This window comes from Pan paniscus, chromosome 3, assembly GCF_029289425.2.
Source record: "Pan paniscus chromosome 3, NHGRI_mPanPan1-v2.0_pri, whole genome shotgun sequence".
NCBI lineage: Eukaryota > Metazoa > Chordata > Mammalia > Primates > Hominidae > Pan > Pan paniscus.
In genome coordinates this window covers 83,943,564-83,964,219 of record NC_073252.2, presented here as the reverse complement: position 1 = coordinate 83,964,219, position 20,656 = coordinate 83,943,564, and the positions used below count along the sequence as shown (strand labels likewise).

The 20,656-nt window shown below is 37.3% G+C and overlaps 1 protein-coding gene across 5 annotated transcripts in view; it reads right to left on the bottom strand.

The window, feature by feature from the left end:
• ARHGAP24 (Rho GTPase activating protein 24) overlaps positions 1 to 20,656 on the bottom strand; it is a 528,695-nt gene that overhangs the window by 66,161 nt on the left and 441,878 nt on the right. For 4 of the 5 annotated variants that reach the window (XM_003811243.7, XM_063603558.1, XM_003811242.5 and 1 more), the window contains one exon: positions 12,629 to 12,751. In XM_003811243.7, coding sequence (XP_003811291.1) covers positions 12,629 to 12,751 — 123 coding nt within the window. Of the gene's footprint in view, positions 1 to 5,331; positions 12,752 to 20,656 lie in introns of those variants that run through there. The other variant, XM_003811244.6, reaches the window with a different exon arrangement.

The following is a 20,656-nucleotide window of genomic DNA, read 5'->3' as shown; positions in this document are numbered from 1 at the left end:
GGGTGACGCACAGATGCTCCATAAACATTTATGGAATAAATGCATGCATGGAAACAAAACACTTTACCTGCCCAATTATAGAAAATAAATGAATAATTCCAATGTTAAATGAAACTCATTGATAGTTCTTGGGTCGTGCCATTAATTTTGAGTTCCTTATCCCTTCTTGTCTGTAGATCACATACTCAGCCATAGTGGGAATTTGCCTTGACTTATCCTCTGCTTACTGCAACTCTGCTAGCAAGATAAATCCTGGTATCACCAGGATGGTAAGAATTTTCCATTAAAATGAACATTCACCCATAGCAAATGGGCAAATCAAAGTAAAATACATCCATTTTAGTACAGAACTAAGAAACAAAGCAAGGCAAAGCTTATTTCACTCTATCACAAACTTTTTAAGTGGCCACAAAATATTATATAGATAGAAAGCCTTTACTCCAAGGAGCTCAGGGTCTATCATAACCAGTGAATGTTGATAGAATCTTTACTCTTTTCAAAGTCAGAGTGGGGAAGGAAGGAGAATAATAAATGCTAGGAAGGATTAAGAAAGTGTTAGAAGGTGTACATAGCGACCCAGTGGACTAGGTCTTTGACCAGTGGAGCAATTATACACGCTAGGTTCCAAGTCAGGCAAGTTGCATGTATTTCTTTATTTGGCATTCACAGACATCCTACAAGGGGGTCCCTTTTCTACAAACAGGGAAACAGATTTGAAGATGGTAGGTGACCTGTCTGAGGTCACACATCTAGAAAGTGGCAGATTTGGGATACAAACACAGCTCCACATGATTCTAAAAGTCTTTCATTTTTCACTATGTTATGTTAATTGAATTCAAACATAATTTTTTCCAAGGCATTCTCACTATTGTCTTAGTATCACATGGGGGAAAATGTCTTTTTGTAACTTTCAAAGACCAAACCCGATTTCCTTTAGCTTATGTGAATCACTGGGTTTCCACAGGAGCCTGTGGTCAGCCTTTTGTTCAGGGGCACCTACAACTTAATAGATAATTTGGTGTGGTGCTTATCACAAAGTACTTATTTATGTTTCATTATTCCAAGGAGTCTGTGAATTCATAGATTTGAGACAACCTGTTTGTTTACCTTCTCATTCCCAGCACCACTTGGTAGAGGCTCCATAAAACATTGATATATGAATTAATGAGCTAGTCATTTATACGCAGTTTAAAATTATATAGATTTGGATAGTGGTGTTTTGTTGGGCAAATTCATTTTCATAAATGTGATTACAACATATATAACGTACAACAAATTTTAAAGAGGATGTTGGTCTTGTCCACCACCACTGTAAAGACATTCTATTGCGCATGGATTGTGGGAATAGACAGATAGTAACACTGTACCTCACCAGTTTGTAATCAATCTTGAATCCCTGATTGAACAGACCTATTGCCATTCTCCACTTTGGGAATGAATGTGTGTGTGTGTGTGTGTGTGTGCATGCATATGTGCATGTGTGTATACTACAAATGCGTATAAAGCACCTCAAGGTGGCTGTTAGGATACAGTGGCCAAGAATCAGCATATGTAAAATGTAAGAGCTGTAGGCTGGGCGTGGTGGCTTGCGCCTATAATTCCAGCGCTTTGGGAGGCCGAGGTGGGAGGATTACTCTAGGTCAGGAGTTTGAGACCAGCCTGGCCAACGTGATGAAACCCCATCTCTACTAAAAATACAAAAATTAGCTGGGTGTGGTGGCGGGCACCTGTAATCCCAGCTACTCAGGAGGCTGAGCTAGGAGAATCACTTGAACCCGGGAGGCGGAGGTTGCAGTGAACCGAGATTGCGCCACCGCACTCCAGCCTCGATGACAGAATGAGATCATTTCAAAACAAACAAATAAATAAATAAAAATAAAACATAAGAGCTATAGAGTTAGGAGCATGTAATTGGTAAACAGAGAAAGCTTGCTGAAGAAATTAGAGCCAGTGATGCCTTGAAGAGAGCATAAAGTTGAGATAGACAATGGAGAAGAAAGCATCATAGCAGAGGAAACAAAGTGAAGAGACATGAAGAAGTGGTGTAGGACGTGTTTAGGAGAAAGGATGAAATAGTCTGGGGAATTAGGGGGCTTATACTCCAGGGAATTGTTAGAATTTGTTAGAGGGCCTTTATAGTTACTTGAAATAGGACTTCCTCCTGTGAGCAATAAGGGATCATAAAAATCTTTGAGCTGTGGAAAGTTGCTTGACAGCACTGTTTTAGAAATACAGACAGGGAAATGCTTCACAGGATGGCTTGTGTGTTGTAGGAATCTGTGAAGAGTGCTGGGGGTGCACAGAGGTGAGGATGAATGCTGTCTTGAAAAGCCACTACTTAGGTTAAAGTAAGTTGCATACGTGGAGCAATAAAGGCACAAAGAGCTAAGGTGATGGAAATGGAAATGGAGCTGGAAAGACATAAAGAAGAAGCAATGGTGAATGATCACTAAGTGGCTGCTGTGTAGGAAAAGCCACTGAGGACCTGATGATAACTTATCTCCAAGAAAGGAGTAGTTCATGAAAAAATCAAGATAGAGGTGGACTTTAAAAATCTAATTTAGCATCCTGGGATCACAACAATCAAGGAATCTAGCCTCTTATGACTAGACCCAGTGCTCAGACCGCAGTGTTATGCATTCCCAGGTAATCAAGGGATCGGTTACACTGCTAACAGTCATATTATAGAGGTAAAGAAAAATTGTAGTTTCAAAATCAACAGGGTAAAAAATTCACTTATAATCTTTATCTCAGGGGAACATAAATTCAAAGCACCACAATCCCGAGCTTCCTGCCTAATAGATGTTTCTTGGTTCCTGGATTTTTCAAACCACTGGGAAATCATTTTCAGTGACCTTAATTAGTACCCAAACAAAGAATGAGAGTTGAAAGGGCAGCAAACGACAGAAGAGGTCTGGAAGAGAAAGGTGCTCTGAGAGGTGAGTTTCAGCTTGCACAACATGCAAGCTCTAATGTAACCAGGCCTCTGGAAACTTTTACTCAACTCCACACTTTATCCTGACAGCATTTCTAAAACCGCTAGAAGTGCAGCATGTCTCCTCTGCTGTTGGCCTACTTTTGACAATAGTAAAAATATATATATATATTTTACATGTGGATCAGGAAAAGTAGCCACGTCAACATTTTTTTACCTCTAGGCATTTTTCCTGGCTTCACACATTCTCCTTATTGCATTCCTTAAAATGACTTAAGCTGATGCTCTCGGACAGGCTTGGGAGAGGAACGCAGAAACCCAGGCCACTTCTTGAAACACTTAAGTACCCAGGAGATTAAATAAAGCACAAAAGAACACACTCTTCTTAAGGTGGCATGGTTTTAGGAACCCAGAATTGAGAGGCGAGTTCATTCTTTTCAAGGCCAGACCTTCAAGAAAGATGTAAAGCTCCTGTGCGTCATGCTGCTGCTGCCCTGAGTGATGAGTGCAGCAAGAGCAAGGTGGCGGCGGGTTGGGGCTGCAGCAGCTGAGCGCTCGTGCTCCCAGGACCCCACTGTAGAACTGTGGGCACGCAGCCCTTGAACAGAGAGAGCCTGGGATGCAGCGGGCTCCAGAGAATGGAAAGGAAACGTAAAACCGCTGAACGCTTCCTGCACCTCCTCTCCTTTCTCCTTTCGACAGAATACAGCTTTGTAAATAAAAAAACTCTTCATCCTGGTTCAAATGCTGGACATTCCCCAAACTACTAAGGCTTTGAAGAGAAAAGGACAGCCTTTAAAAATAGCCCCCCAGGAGAGGATAGATGGAAGCTGTGCCCTACCCGGTGTTGGCCATTTGCCATTCCATGCGAATGTTCTTCCCAGGCACTGCCTTGCCGGCTTAGTATTTAAGGAGAAAGGGAGGAAGGCATCGGGAACAGCAGTGTGTTCACAAGGATTCTATGGGAGACGGGAAGGTGACAAAGGCCAAAAAAAAAAAAAAAGTCCTTTAAAGATACATTAATAATCCTCCAAACATCTCATGTTACAAATGGACAGCAGTAACCCTGAAAAGTCGTGTTTGCATAGAACCAATTTAGTTTCTGATGGGCTGGGGAACTAGAAGGGGAAACTATCCTTTAAGCAATTCGTCCCTGAGCCTTTAAAAATTTCTGTCATTGTTAATTTCTTTACCAATGATGCAATCCTATGGTATTCAGAAAATCCCTATAGATCTATAAAAATATGAGACATGCATCTCTCATTTAATTATCTTTGTGGATGAGATAGGAATGTAAATTAACACCTGAAATCCTTGCTGATAATATATGACGGTGATTGTTGCCAGGTCTTAGCTACGCAAAGGAAAGCACTCTGCAGGAACAATGGTTTCCTTAAACAAAAAGTTCCCACTGTATTTTGCAATTTTGATTTTTATTATTTTTTTTTGTTAGTTACTAACTAGGGAAGATTAATTAATGGGTGGCAAATCAAAAAAAGATGTGGGGGAGAAAAAACAACCCTAGATGTCATTCAACTCAGCACCTGACTAAATTATTAGCTTACTGCACATGTCATTAACATTATAATTACTTAGTTTCTACTTAAACAGCCATTCCATTTAATTATTCTTATTTTAAAGCAAAAAGATATTTATAAATATTTTGATCCATAAACTTTTCCTGAAAACATTTTAGTTTACCTATTTTGTATTCTCTAACTCCCCCCAAATAAGTCAATTCAGAAATGTCTTAGTTTCTTTTACTGATCATAAGTTGTTCTATGTTCTCACCCCTGTTCCTGATAGTTCTTATCTTTGTCCTCTCCCAGTGCCACCTTGTGATATATTTGAAATGTCAGGGTGACTCCTATTCCCAGCAAATATTCATCAATATGGTTGAAAGCCTCTTGAAAATGGGTCAGCACGAATAATTCGATTATCAAATTTTTCTCAACAGGGGAGGTGAGGCAAGCACAGGCAGCCAGAATCAAAACAAGGTGACGGGAACACAGCACAGGGATTTGCGAGGGCCCTGTTTTGAGGGGTCAGAACGTGGCTGCTTGATTTGGGTCTAGGAAGGGCCCAAGATCACTCTGGCCCCTCCTCTGAGGACGGTCAGCCCAGCTTACTTAGTCCCCTGTCAGTGAAGGTGATCCCCATAGGATCACTATTCTTTAAGCCCCACCTACCCCACCTATTCACAGACAATAATATACACATTTAAATGAACCTCAGAAAGTAAGTATAGACAAGCAAGGATACGCACAAATCACTCTTGTACAGTCCTAAGCTCTTGGTTTCCAAACTCCCATTTTATCTGAGCATAAACAGACCTTAAAGCCTAAGATAATATTATTTATATTTATAAAAAGGACATGAACATATTATCTACCTACCTTTCCGAAAACTAAAACACCGTTTGATTCTTCTGTATGTAGTTTTAGGGATGAAAGGAGTTGAGGCTAAGGCACCAGCCGGGCACCCCCCAGAATTCCGGTCTTCAGGCATCGTACAGGCCTGAAGTTCTGAACCCGGTTTTGGCTTCCTTTAAAACCTGCCTCTGAGCGAAACCCAACAGCCACTCCTCATGCTTGTTTATTTGTTATTTTTGAAGTGCTGATTCCTAGAATTTGAAGGTTTTGATCATCCAGGTCCTGGCTTAGGGATAAGTTACCACCTCTCATTTACTCCTGTTTAGCAAAAAAAAACTTCCTTTTCTCTAGCCTAATCCAGGGAGTTTTTAAGGTTTTTTTTTTCTTTTTTTTAAGTTTCTGCAGACATTCCAAAATGTCACAGGAAAAGAACTGCAGCAAGCAAGCTACCATTCCCATTCAAACAGCAGGAATTGGTTTTTGCATTTTTTTGTTTTTATTAAGAACTGTCTTCTCAGCTGGACTGAGATTCCTCTGGAAAGGTCAGCAAATAGCTCTGTGCAAGAGGAAAGAAGAACAATGACAAAAAGTCCCCTGAGGAATATTTCAGGACTGTCCTTGCTGGCTCCTTTCATCTGAGCAAGAGGGGAGGAAAATAATGGCACCTTCTCCAGAAAGCATTTCAGTGCATGATAGATTTCTTTCAAAGGACTCCCCTGCTTCTTTTATAGCACCCCTCATCCTTTGATGCTCTCTGCAGGTTTCTCCCCTTTCCTTTCTGTCTTCAAACTCCCGAGAGAATCACAACGTCAGAACAGTCGAGTGCCCATTCCAAGAGGCTCTTTGGATCTGTGGGGGGAGGCAGCTTTGCAGGGAGCATCTCCTCCCCCTCCTCCTGCTCCGTCTCCCCTTTTCTCAATGAGAACTGGGAGGGAGCTGGCAGGGCTGCGGTTGCTCCTCACCAAGGCTGTGGCTGCGGCTGCTTCCAGTGCCCGCCGGTCACATTCAGCAGGTGCAGTCACAACAGGATGAGGGGAGGAGGGAGAATGCCACGCTACGGTACAAACTCCTTTCTTTTTCTTTTGACTTTGTGTTGACTTCCCAGCTCTTGTCTTGTGTAGCACTTTTACAGCTGGCTGGCTCAGCCCCTCCAGAAATCACAGGGCACCAAATCAACCCCCAGGGGGTAAACTTTTTGCCCCTTCATACCTGCATTTATTCTCCTCCCATACAAGTTTTACTTTTTTTCAAATGATTTGTAATTGAATTCATTTGTGAGCACTGATTTAACATGCATACCCTGAAAACATATTTATACACGTGTATGTGTGTGTCTGTAAAACAGAAAAATGTTTAAAATCCAGTGGCAAAGAGTCTGTGGGTAAAGCTGCAAACACATCAACACATATTTGTGTGTGTATTTACACACACATATATGTTTCTCTAGGCATGGTTTGCAAACCAATTCTGTTTTCAACATTCTTCCATGCTCTTGCCCGTACTTTCTGCACCCCAGCCCCCATGTCCACCAAGTCTCTCAGTCCTACTCACTGAACAATTTACTTGCTGGGTTAATCATTCATCCACCTGGTTGTTCCATGAACTGATTTGGAATGCTAGTGCCTTAACCCCAACTGACCCCCAAGGCCTCTGTGTTCCTTCCCAGCCATTTGGCAGAAGCTTTACAAGACCATGAGGAGTATTAAAAATGTCTTTCCATTAAAAACATCATTACTCTGACTAGCATGCCCATGTAGGTAACCTTTTGTCATTGAAAGGATTATTATTATTTAGTTCTGCCCTGCAGTTCAAATGGTATTTTACCTTCTGTGTCACAGCACGCTGCTAAGAAAATAAAGAACCACAAAGTGTAACTCAGCACCACAAAGACAGAGACAGTGCTGCCCTTCAAGCACTTCAGCCAATAGAAAAATCCACTGACCTGAACACTGATCTACAGGGAACTCCTGTAATCACAGGATTTTCACAGGAAGTGAAAGCATTTTTTTCTTCTAATTTTCTTATTTCACAAGTGAGTAAAACCAAAGGCGAGGGAAGTAAAACTACATATCCAAGATTGTGCACTTGGTCTGTGCACGTTGCCTGACCACGTTGCCTCTTAATTAACCTCTGTCTGCCTGCATACCAATTACTCATTGTAAGGATTATTCACAAATAGTATTCTTACTGCCTTGCTGGGTCTCTGAATCAACTCTTTTCATTAGGAGGCAGAAATATACAGGAAAGACCTGATTTTGGCAGTAGCTAACATTAGGCTAAGCAATCAGAGCTACAAGAACTATTGGGCTGAGCACAATGGCTCACACCTATAATCCCAGCACTTTGGGAGGCTGAGGCGGGTGGATCACCTGAGGTCAGGAGTTTGAGACCAGCCTGGCCAACATGGTGAAACCCCATCTCTACTAAAAATACAAAAAAAATTTAGGTGGATGTGGTGGCAGGCGACTGTAATATCAGCTACTGGGGAGGCTGAGGCAGGAGAATCACTGGAACCAGGGAGGCAGAGGTTGCAGTGAGCCGAGAATGCGCCATTGCACTCCAGCCTGGACAACAGAAGGAGACTCCGTCTCCAAAAACACAAAACAAAATAAAACAAAACAAAACAAAACAACTATTAATGAATTTTCACTCTCCTCAGATCTCAGATTCTGGACTAGACACTTCCATAAATATTGCCTCAAAAACAATTGAACAGAAACCCAGTATAAAAATACACAAGGAAGGACGGGAGGAAAGGAGGGAAGGAGGAGGGAGGAAGAAAGGAAAGGAGGGTGGGAGGGAGGGACGGAGGAAGGGAGGGAGGGAGGGAGGAAGAAGGGAAGGAAGGAAGGAAGGAAGGAAGGAAGGAAGGAAGGAAGGAAGGAAGGAGGGAAAACTAAACCTTCCCAAGGCTAAATAAATGTTTGACATTCAGATTTTTGAATTTGACTTTTATGCAGAAACCATGTGCCTCTCAATTAGCATTATTACTAGAGGAGCAACTGTGCATGGGTTTTCAGCAGGTAGCACAAAGTTGAGCTATGTAGATTCAACACTTTTCACGTTTCCCTTGGTTCCCTGCCCCATATGAGTACTTTATAAATTCATTTTCATTCGAAGGAAAGGCCTATCATTCCAAAACCCTACATTTTATTTACATTTCCACCTAACAGTTTTTAATTTATAGGAGACTGAAGAACTAGACAAGCTCCTCAGGTGTCTCCTATATTTTAATCTAATGTCTATTATTGTAATGGCAAAGAGGGAATATTTTGCATATATGTGCAACCTGAATAAAGATAAGCTTAAGTGCCTCATGAAAAACTTTAGCTTTTTAAAAACACAGGTTAAAAAATTGCCACAATGAAATGCCCTCTTTGTAACAGATATATTTAAAACATATCCAAAGGTGGTATACTGTGACTGATAAATCAGAGTGATATGTCACCTCCTCTTCTAAATTTCCTTACAGATACCATCTAATCAAGTGCTTTTCATTTAGTATTAACAGGGCCTGGGTTTCATAACTAAGATAGGAAGGGAAAGTGCATTCTCTTATGAAGGGTGATTATGACAATTCAGAATTTTTTAAACAGCTTTATTGAGATATAATTCCCATACCATAGAATTCCCCAGTTTAAAATGTACAATTCAATGGTTTTTACTATATTCACAGATACTTGCAACCATCACCACAGTTAATTCTAGAACATTTTCATTTTAAAAATAAACCTGTATCTTTTGGCTATCTCTCCGTTACCCCCTCATCCCCCCATCCCAGCTCTAAGCAACCACGAATCTATTTTCTGTCTCTGTACATTTCCCTGTTCTATACTTTCATATGAATGGAATCATAAAATGTGCTCTTTTGTGATTGGCTTCTTTCACTTAGCATAATGTTTTCAAGCTTCATTCGTGGTGTTGTATGTAACAGTACTTCATTCCTTTTTATGGCTTAATAATAATCCATTCTATGGATACTTCACATTCTGTTTATTCATTCTTCTGTTGATGGACATTTGGGTTGTTTCAGATTTTTTTTTCTAATTGCTCGATGGTATCAATTCTAGTACTTTTGAATGACTCATAAAACTATATTAATTCTAATTATTGTATGTTTAAAAACTTTTATTATTTTTCATATACTGAAGAATATACGATCAATAAGGCATGGACTTATAATTGTGGGTTCTTTACTACCACAGTAGAAGTAATAGATCACACTATTTTGCTATAAAGCAGGAGGAACACATGGGTTTTCTTCCTACTTCTGCTTCTCACAGTGTGACACTTGGCAAGTTTTTCATCCTACTTGGGTCTTAAAGACTTAGTCCACAAAATGTGAGGTTAAACTAAAACAGTGGTTTTAAAATATTGCAAATCGGCAGAAAAGTTAATTTCAATGAAATGTTAAGTGGAAACGTAATACACAGTGTAACATAAGTAAAAGGGTTTTTGGGTCATATAACTTTATTGTTTAAAACTAAAATTTATAAGATTTATTTAAAATTCAATCAATAACAGAATTTATGAATATTAATAGGAACATTTGAAACCTTAGATTAATATATCATCTGAAACCCAAGATTATGGCTGACAGTTGGGATCGCTTATCAGTATTAACATTCTATTTTGTTTTGTTTAGCAAACTCTGATATTCAGAGAAATCACAAAGGATTTCTTACAAATTAAATGAATACTTTAAAAGCTTGCCTTGCAGTCTCATAATACTTATTAAACAAAGAGGGCAGGAGAATATTTATTCTTTGAAGCATTGTTTCTATTATGAGTGCTATATGCTAAAATACATCTCTTTAAATGTAAATTCAAATCAAGCATTTGTAAAATCCCTGAAGTAGGTCTCATATAATAAAGTTTATAGACCAATCAACTATTTGAGTGTCCCTTCCAGGTTCATGAATTTGAAGATTCACATATACAGCTCACCCAGTCCCACTGGAATTATTTCTGAGATTTCTGGGTTGATGTGACTGCCCATGGCCATTTATTTGGATAAATTAACTGGATGGTATTCATTTTTTTTTCAGGAAGTCACAGATGGAAGAGGAGAAAGGGGAGAAAATAACTAACACTTGATATAAATAATCCCTCAACAAAAATATATTCTTCAGTAGATATTAAAGATTCTTCTGAACTCAGGAATTCCAGAAATCTGATTATAAAGGGGAGAAGAGTGTCTTTAGAGACAACGGGAGCTTTGAAAAGATTCATCCTCAGGCTCCCCACAAACCCTTCACCCTGGAGGTGCTAGCAAACATTACCAGATGAGTATGTGTCTCTCATGTACAGTAGCCACTCCTTATCCATAGGGGATAAAAGTCCCCACTGGACACCGGAAATCTCAGATATTACTGAACCCTTTATACACTATATTTTTCGTATACATACATAACTATGATAAAGTAAATTTATGAATTAGGCACAGTAAAAGATTAACAACAATAACAATATTCTAATAAAATAGAACAATTATAGCAATATATATACTGTAATAAAAGTTATGTGAACATGGTCTCTCTTTCAAGATATTTCATTGTACTATAGCTCTTGGTAACCTTAGCATACAACTTTTTTTTTTCTTAAATCAGGAATTTTTTACCTTTTCACATAAGTGAAACATTTTATGACTTCTCTTTGGCATATCCAAATTGCCAGCATCACTACTCTTGCCCTTCGGGGCAATTATTAAGTAAAACAAGGCTTTCTTGAGCACAAGCACTGTGATACTTTGACAGTCGATCTGATCACCGAGATGGCTGCTAATGGGCAGCGGGTAGTGTGTGCAGCGTAAATGTACTGGACAATTGGACGATTCACATCCTGGGAAGGACAGCATGAGATTTCATTATGCTACAAAAAACAACGTGCAACTTGAATCTTGTGAATCGTTTATCTCTAGAATTTTCCATTTAATATTTTCAGACTGCAGTTGACCAGTGGCAACTGAAACCATGGATAAAGGGGGACTCCTTACTGCATAACTATGAGGAATCCTCTGCTAAGGTACTGGAGTGGGGATTCAGCTGGTGTTTTCAAATATTTTACATAGTCACTTGCTAGCCATTCTGGGTTATGAATAAGGTAACCGTATGTGTTGTCATCCAAACTAGAACACCGTGGGAATGCAAGGTAGCACAACCAGTAATTAGCCTGGGAAAAAAGTTGTAAACCGCTCTTACTAAGGCAACTGGAATGAATGGTCATCCTGGTTAGGAACCTTCCCTTTCCTTAATAGAAGATATTATTAAAACATAGACATATTACAAACATGTGCCATTAATCTAGTAAAATATCATGTTTTCAATGAATCTTTACTATTTTAACTTCAACTTACCAACTTTTAAAACTAAGCTTTTGAAGTTATTCTAAAATATAAAATGGTCAGTCAGCCTAAGAAGTGTCCGATCTGTTTAGAGAAAAAAAAAATCACTATCTCAATTCAGGGTGTTGACAATATACAAAAGAATGGAAAATAAATATAAGGATTGTAATTGTTTATAAAGTGTGAATTTGACCTAATACAATTTATTTTAAACTATATCACCATATAAAAATTAGGCATTATGTTCTTGGAAATATATTGTGGTTGTAGATAAAAAATTTTGTGCTTTTATTTTTTTGGTCCATTTGCTCATTTTCGTTAAATACTTTTTCTGTTTATATGATTCTACTTTCTATTTCTTGGCATACCTAGATCACATCTTTTATCTTTTCTTCCTTTGTTTAGTTCTATGCATAGCACCTTTTTAGCTCATTCTTGACATGGTGCATTCTCAACACTGTGTTAACTAAAACCTTTTAAAAACTTACTTTCAAATTTACCAACACCTAACTGATCTGAAGGATGTTTTTACTCCACTAATCATCAGATTATTATCAAAAGTTTTGGCATTCCTCTTTGATACAATTGAGCATTTGGGGGCTGAGATATCTTCCAGAACCACTAGTCATAAATTTCTCACTTCATATCTAGATGTTCTTAACTAATCTACTTTTACAGTATGAGTCCCATAACAGTGTATTGCCGGTAATATGGGAAAATCCAAAACTAAAAAAAAACCCACCCATTTTTATCATTCAACATATTCACAGAAGAAGGTTCGTTATAATTATACATGATCTAAATTAAACTTGTAGTATTTACGAAGACATACGTCTAACAATAATGTTGAACGATTTACAATTTATTTTAACATTCACCCACTTGAATACAGGAGCTAATAGTAACATTCGCTGGGGGAAAGGGATGAACAGGTTTGGTCTACCTTTCTGTTTTTCCATTATTTTAAAGTACACTCACCTCCTCCGAAAGGTCCCCATATGACTCGGCGGATGGACTTCACCCAGTCTTCCATATCATTCTGGGTGCTTGCCATGAGGAGGTAGCTCTCATGATTTGCTGTCATCCGATCTCGATCGCCTCCTGTGAAAACACAGTAACATATGCAGCTGAAGTTGCATCCAGAGATTCCTCATCATCAGCCTCCAGAAAAACCCCTGAAACAGAGACTGTGCCTAATACAGCCCGCACTAAGTTCTACCCAATGATGAAATATTTACCATGGTTTCTGAGTGGAAAGAAAAATTTTAAAAAGGAGAGACTGTTATGCTTTCAGGAGAAAGCTGGAGAACAAATGTCATTTTCTAAACAAAGCCTGGGTTTTTTGTCCTAGCAACAACCCACAGGCCTGCATCAATTCGTAATCCAATCTATTCAAGTGAAGCTGCTGAATAGGGAGAAACAGCAAAAACAAAATGAAAGACAGAGAAGGTGGAAAAGTGGTCCACAGAGTTTGGCCTTTCATTTGAAGCAAGCGTGGAACAGTCTGAGCACTTCATAGTGCACACACACAGAGGTCACCAGGACATCGTGATTGGATATGGGAGTTACAGGAAAGAGTAAAGAGCCACATGCAATGCCTTTGACCCAGAGGTTCTTCTCTACACCTCTGTTCTGGAAGAGGAACCTCATCCCCCGAGATCACAACTTCAGGAGGGCAAACAAAGAGGAGGTAGGAAAGAAGAAGACATGCCTGGACAGCCACGAAGGCCAGATCAACACCCCCAATGGCTCTCGCACCTAAGGGTGAGCTTGAGGAAACCCCCGCAGTGCCTCTGTGCAAAATCTTGATGGTTTCTCTAGTATTTTTCCCCAAAGAACAATTCATGAACTTTAAAACCTTTATAATCTCTAATATCAACTTTGAAGTGCTAGACTTCCAAAGCATGTAATTTAATTTCTTAGAAGTCTTTCATAGCACATTTAAGTTTCCCCAGTGAGTTAATTTTCCCACTTACAAAACAGGGATAACCATATTTGACCTTGAAACAGGTCTTGAGGCATGGTTTCGTTATACCTTTTATGTTTAAAGGAGTATTTCTGAAGACAAGTATCAGAGCCTGCACCCCTTCACTGTTTTTGAAAATAGTGTTGCTCACAGAAGGAATAATTAAAGAAATAGAATAGTATTTAACTGGATCCTGATAATATGTTAATATTATACTAACTTCTAAGGTACTCAAATATCTATCAACATTTAATTTTCATGCAGTGTTGTATACTTGATCCCTTGGGTTGAATTAATTCATATCTGAGTGTTGTGTTTGGTTAAGATGTTGTTTGTTTGTTTGTTTGTAAGTGGATCTAAATACTTTTATAAGGAGTTTACAGGCTCCAGTTTACAACAGGCACCACACCCACTATTATTTCACACTCAATCTGGTTCACACATAGTTCTGAAAGTTACAGGCATTAAAGTTTAGTGACCTCTGAATTCTATATGAATGCTCTAGGTTGAGAAGGACAACTATTCTAGCATTGATATAAATTTTTGGAACAGGTGATAAGTCAGAGAAGCGCAATAACTATAAGCCAACCAGTTGAACAACTAGTATTGGTGCATTACATTTTAATACAACTAAATGGGAACAGAGGAAGGGCTCAAAAAACTATATCAAATAGGTTTCCATATGTTGACAAATCTTTTGAATAAATAAAACTAGCCTCCTTATATTACAGCGAACATCTCACTACTAGGGAAACAGTGATTCTTTTACATGTCTAGTTCCACTCTAGGTTGATCATCAGTGATCCCCAACCTTTTTGGTACCAGGGACCCAGTTTTGTGGAAGACATTGTTTCCACAAATGGGGTGGTGGGGGGGGATGGTTTCGGAATGGAACTGTTCCACCTTATATCATCAGGCGTTAGTTCAACTATCATAAGGAGCGGGCAGCCTAGATCCCTCTCAGGTGCAGTTCACAACAGGGTTTGCTCCTGTGAGAATCTAATGCTGCCACTGATCTGACAGGAGGAGGAGCTCAGGCAGTAATGCTCACTTGCCCCTGGCTCACCTCCTACCGTGGGGCCCAGGGGTTGGGGTCCCCTGCTTTAAACAACTTGTATCTGAAAAAGCATAGATTTCGAAGTCAAAGAAAACCCAGCTAGAATCACAGTTTTATCTTATACTAGCTGTTTGACTTCCAGGGAGTTATTTAACTTCTGGAAACTCAGTGATCTTTTTTTTAAAAAAAACTTTTATTTTAAGTTCAGGGATACATGTTCAGGTTTGTTATACAGATAAACTTGTGTCATGGGGATTTGTTGTACAGATTATTTCATCACCCAGGTATTAAGCCTAGTACTCATTATTTTTCCTGATTTTCTCCCTCCTTCCACCTTCCACCCTTTGATAGGCCCCAGTCAGTGCATGTTGTTCCCCTCTATGTGCCTATGTGTTCTCACTATTTAGCTCCCACTTATAAGTGAGATCATGCAGTATTTGGTTTTCTGTTCCTGTGGTAGTTTGCTAAGGATAATGGCCTCCAGCTCCATTCATGTCCCTGCAAAGAACATGATCTTGTTCTTTTTTTAATGGCTACATAGTGTTCCGTGGTGTACGTGTAACACATTTTCTTTATCCAGTCTGTCATTTGATGGGCATTTGGTTTGATTCCATGTCTTCACTATTGTGAATAATGTTGAAATGCACATATGTGTGCATGTATCTTTATAATAGAATGACTTATATTCCTTTGGGTATATACCCAATAATGGGATTGCTTGGTCAGATGGTATTTCTGTCTTTAGGTCTTTGAGGAATCAACACTCTGTCTTCCACATTGTTGAACTAATTTATATGCCCACCAACAGTGTATAAGTGTTCCTGTTTCTCCACAACCTTGCCAGCATTTGTTATTAATATTTTTTGACTTTTTAATAATAGCCATTCTGACTGGTGTGAGATGGTATCTTATTGTGGTTTTGATTTGCATTTCTCTAACGATCAATGATGTTGAGCTTTTTTTCATATGATTGATTGCCACATGTATGTCTTCTTTTGAAAAGTGTGTGTTCATTTCCTTTGACCACTTTTTAATGGGGTTGTTTTTTTCTTGTGAATTTGTTTAAGTTCCTCATAGATTAGGCTAGATATTAGAACTTTGTCAGATGCATGCAAAAATTTTCTCCCATTCTGTAGGCTGTCTGTTCACTCTGTTGGTAGTTTCTTTTGCTGTGCAGAAGTTCTTTGGTTTAATTAGATCCCATTTGTCAATATTTGCTTTTCTTGAAATTGCTTTTGGCATTTTCATCCTGAAATCTTTGCCTGTGTCTATGTCCTGAATGGTATTGCCTAGGTTGTCTTCCAGGGTTTTTATAGTTTTGAGTTTTATATTTAAGTCTTTAATCCATCTGGAGTTGATTTTTGTATATGGTATAAGGGAGGAGTCTGAAACTTACTCATCTTGATCATGCTTTAGAGACAATTATACATACTTAGTCAAATTTTGTGAGAATTCAACAAAATAAAGCAATAAAAAATACTAGCACTGTGTTAGGCAAAAGTAGAAATGTTGTAAATATTATATTTATGTCATTTAATTGTCTCTCACCCTTACCTATGCAAAAAGTACATATTACATTAATCAATCCCAGAGATATTAAATCTAATAAGTGTTTGAGAACAATTAGTCAATAGTAACAGGGATGTTCTAAAAGTGTTATCTTTCTTGATACACATATGCCCACCAAAGCACATTAAAATTACATACCGCACATGTAAATATACCATACATTAATATGCATATACATGGCTGTATGACATATAAGTGGCAGAAGTAACTAAATGGCACAATAAAAAGATGCTTCATTTAGCATGGTGCAGTTCTAAAAATCAATTTTGTATTCTGATCCACTTATACCACAGTATCGAGCCCAAAATATTATCATTTTGAAATCAGAATATTGTAATTATTGTCTTTGCCTGAAGGATGCTTAGCAATTCAGAGAGCAATATCCTGCTGTGTCACTCCAGGTCTAGTAATTAGAGTGAGTGGCAGCCGCTACAGTGTGTATCTGCCTGAAAGCAGAGGAAAAAGAATGATATGCACAACCGGCCATTATCCCCTGACTTTTCATTTGATGTTTTATCTCTGCCAGTGGTGCTGCGTGTCTGACCCTGAATCTCATTTAGACTGCCAATCACAGATACAAAATCCCATCTGTGAATTTCATCTATGGATCTAGATTTTCATTCCTCATTTTAACGGCAAGGGGTGGGGCATGATTTAGAAAAAGTTTTTGTATGATTCTTCGTGTAAATATAGACTTATTACTAAGGGTATGACTAAACAATTATATAGATATAATTTCTATAGATATGAACTAGATACTCTGTACTAAAAATAGGTGACTTCTAACTGAAAGTGCCATCTGTTCTAATGCATAACCCCTCAGTTCTAAGAGCCTGGCACTGCCTTGCAAGTGAAGGGGCTTAAAAATAACTTACCAAAGATATGATTTGATAAATGAATAAACTCAGAATTTTGACTTTCAATCATGTGGATCAAGATTCACTTTCTTCGTTAGCCCTTTATGGGACTTAATGATCTATTTAACCATTTCGAATAAAAAATTGTTTCAAGAGGTGAAATTTTTAAAAGCAATGTTGAGATCTAATTATCACTGGAGTGGTGAGAGTTTCCCAGTCTTCAATCCATATGTAATATGTGTGTGTATTATATCACATTATATTCATGTTATGTGAACAAGTACACATTCTACTTTCTTCATTTCTGCATGGACATAAATATCTTATGCAGTTGTAATCTTTAAATACTACTACTTTAAATGATACTAGATTTGTTCACATTTTAAATAACACATGTCGGAAAGTAGTATACAACTTTTAGATGTTAACTCTTGTTGGTAGCAATGCTTTAGTGCTACTGTTAACACATCAACCATTTATGATTTTGTTAACTAAGTTGACCACATCATTCAATTTTACTTGTTTATATCTAATTGAAGGTATTTGTACATTTTGTTGAGATATTCTATATATTTGGATTTGACATAAATTTTTCTTTCTTAAAAATAAAATAGATTCTCTTAAATAGATACTTGACATGATCAACTTTTACAAAAATTAAAAGTTAGATTAAGAAAAGCTTAATGAATTTAATAGACTAAGAAATGTGTAATAAAAAATTAAAAGGTAGGTTAAAGAAATCAACATAAAATAATGCACAGTTAATTCTAAAATGAAATGTAAATATCCATTAACTGTATGAAAACATTGACACTTTTAGTAATTACACAATAATAATTTCAAAAATTATACTTTTAATAAATACATTTGAAAATAATTCTTAATTTTTTGAGAGGAATATTAAAAATAGTATACTAAGTAAGCAAATGATACCAACATGCTCATTGCTTATAGACATATGGATAATATTCCTTATGATGCAGTCACTAAAACGTGATTTTGAAGTTTATTAATATGAGTTTTTATTATATAAAAGTAAATATATAAATGTTATGTATGATATCTCAATTTGTATATAGGTGGAAAGTTAGAAAAATAAGATACTAGATTGAAATACACAATAATTTTAACAATAACTATCTCTGATTGCTAAGATTGGGAGATTTTTTGCTCTCCTTTTTTACTTTTCTATAATTTCCAGATGTTTAACCATGCATCATTTTATAATAAATGTATTGTCCCGGATGCTCTACTATGTATTTATTCCATTGAGTGTCCTCGATGGAAGATTTGGGACACGAGACCTATGTTGCTCAAAGTCCAGACTACATCAGGTAACTAGGACTTTCTTAGTGACAAAAAGTTTGCTGCTATTACGTGCATTAAAGATTGCTCCTGTGTGCATTACTTTTCTAAAAATTATACTCTAAGAAACATTTTATTGTACTTATTGTGTGAAAAGTTCCAAAAATAGCCACCAAAGTAGGCTTTTGCTATTTTTCTTTTGAAGAAAATAAATGTAAGTTGTCAATAAAATTGTGAACTAAAAAACAAAAAGTTTCTTAGAAGTGACGTCTTTCTTCACTTCTCAAAAGAAGACATTTATGCAGCCAAAAAACAAATGAAAAAATGCCAACATCACTGGCCATCAGAGAAATGCAAATCAAAACCACAGTGAGATACCATCTCACACCAGTTAAAATGGCAATCATTAAAAAGTCAGGAAACGACAGGTGCTGGATAGAATGTGGAGAAATAGGAACACTTTTACACTGTTGGTGGGACTGTAAACTAGTTCAACCCTTGTGGAAGTCAGTGTGGCGATTCCTCAGGGATCTAGAACTAGAAATACCATTTGACCCAGCCATCCCATTACTGGGTATATACCCAAAGGACTATAAATCATGCTGCTATAAAGACACATGCACACATATGTTTATTGCAGCACTATTCACAATAGCAAAGACTTGGAACCAACCCCAATGTTCAACAATGATAGACTGGATTAAGAAAATGTGGCACATATACACCATGGAATACTATGCAGCCATAAAAAATGATGAGTTCATGTCCTTTGTAGGGACATGGATGAAATTGGAAATCATCATTCTCAGTAATCTATCGCAAGGACAAAAAACCAAACACCGCATGTTCTCACTGATAGGTGGGAATGGAACAATGAGAACACATGGACACAGGAAGGGGAACATCACACTCTGGGGACTGTTGTGGGGTGGAGGGAGGGGGGAGGGATAGCATTAGGAGGTATAACTAATGCTAAATGACGAGTTAATGGGTGCAGCACACCAGCATGGCACATGTATACATATGTAACTAACCTGCACATGGTGCACATGTACCCTAAAACTTAAAGTATAATAATAATAAAATTAAAAAAAGAAGTGATGTCTGTCTTAGAAGATACGTGCATCATCTCCAATAAATAATTATTTAAATATTGCAGTGAATTATTTGTTTGCATTTAAATTTTTAAACAAGTTGCAGTTGCACAAAGGAAACTGCTGTCACAGACATTTGAGTTAGTTTCCAAGACAAGTTCACAGTAGAGAACTGAGGACATTTCAGTGAATACTCAGATGCTGTTAATAACTTCAAGGGTGAATTGTTTCCTCATTCCCAACTGCAAATCAGTTGAAAACTAGACTATTCTACTATCCATTTTATTACAGACTACAGAAAAATACTGGAAATTTATGTCATTTAATTGTCATTTAGAATACAGAGTTAATAATTTTCACTCATAAGACTATAAGCTCTTATTTATTTATTTATTTTTTTAAGTATTACTTTCCCCAAACTCAGTCTGGGACTTTATTCGTAGTGGAACTCTAATGATAAATTGCAAGAATAAAAGTAAATTCTGAAGTATATCAGTGGAAAATTACTGAGAGGAAAAATATTTCTTCCCTTTTATGGTGACCGATACTTGAAAAACAAGCAGCGTTATGTGGAGTACAAGCAACAAATTATAGGCGTATATGGATACTGCCACTTCTTAATAAATAACAACAAAAATCATAAAATAGCACATAATTCACAAAATAAAGCTAGAGAACAAATTGTCCTCACATTCAATACTATATTTAAGTTTTTCATACATAGAGATTTTACTACCTGAAAATTAAAGGGTTTTAGTATGATTTGTTAAGTGATTTTTTTACAAGTATTTCTACCCCAAGGGTAATTTCAAAAATATCAGCATGGTAAAATTTCAATGCATTTTGTCAATGGAAAAGTTGACAAAATGTATTTTTCAACAATAACATATTTGAATATTTAAAAATCTGTAAACCAAAAAATCAGAATTAATTAAGGTCCCCATGGCAGTAATTATCATTTCATTTGTAGTCAGTACCACACAACAAACACATTATTAAATGTTATCTTGAATTGTTGTAAAATTAATTCTACATTTTAATTTCCTCAGTACATACTATATATGCCTTACTAGGTCATAATCTGTTTGTAAGAAGAAATTATTTTACAATACGCAGCTAGCTTATGTTTAAGTTCAAAGTAGCAACAAATAAACACTT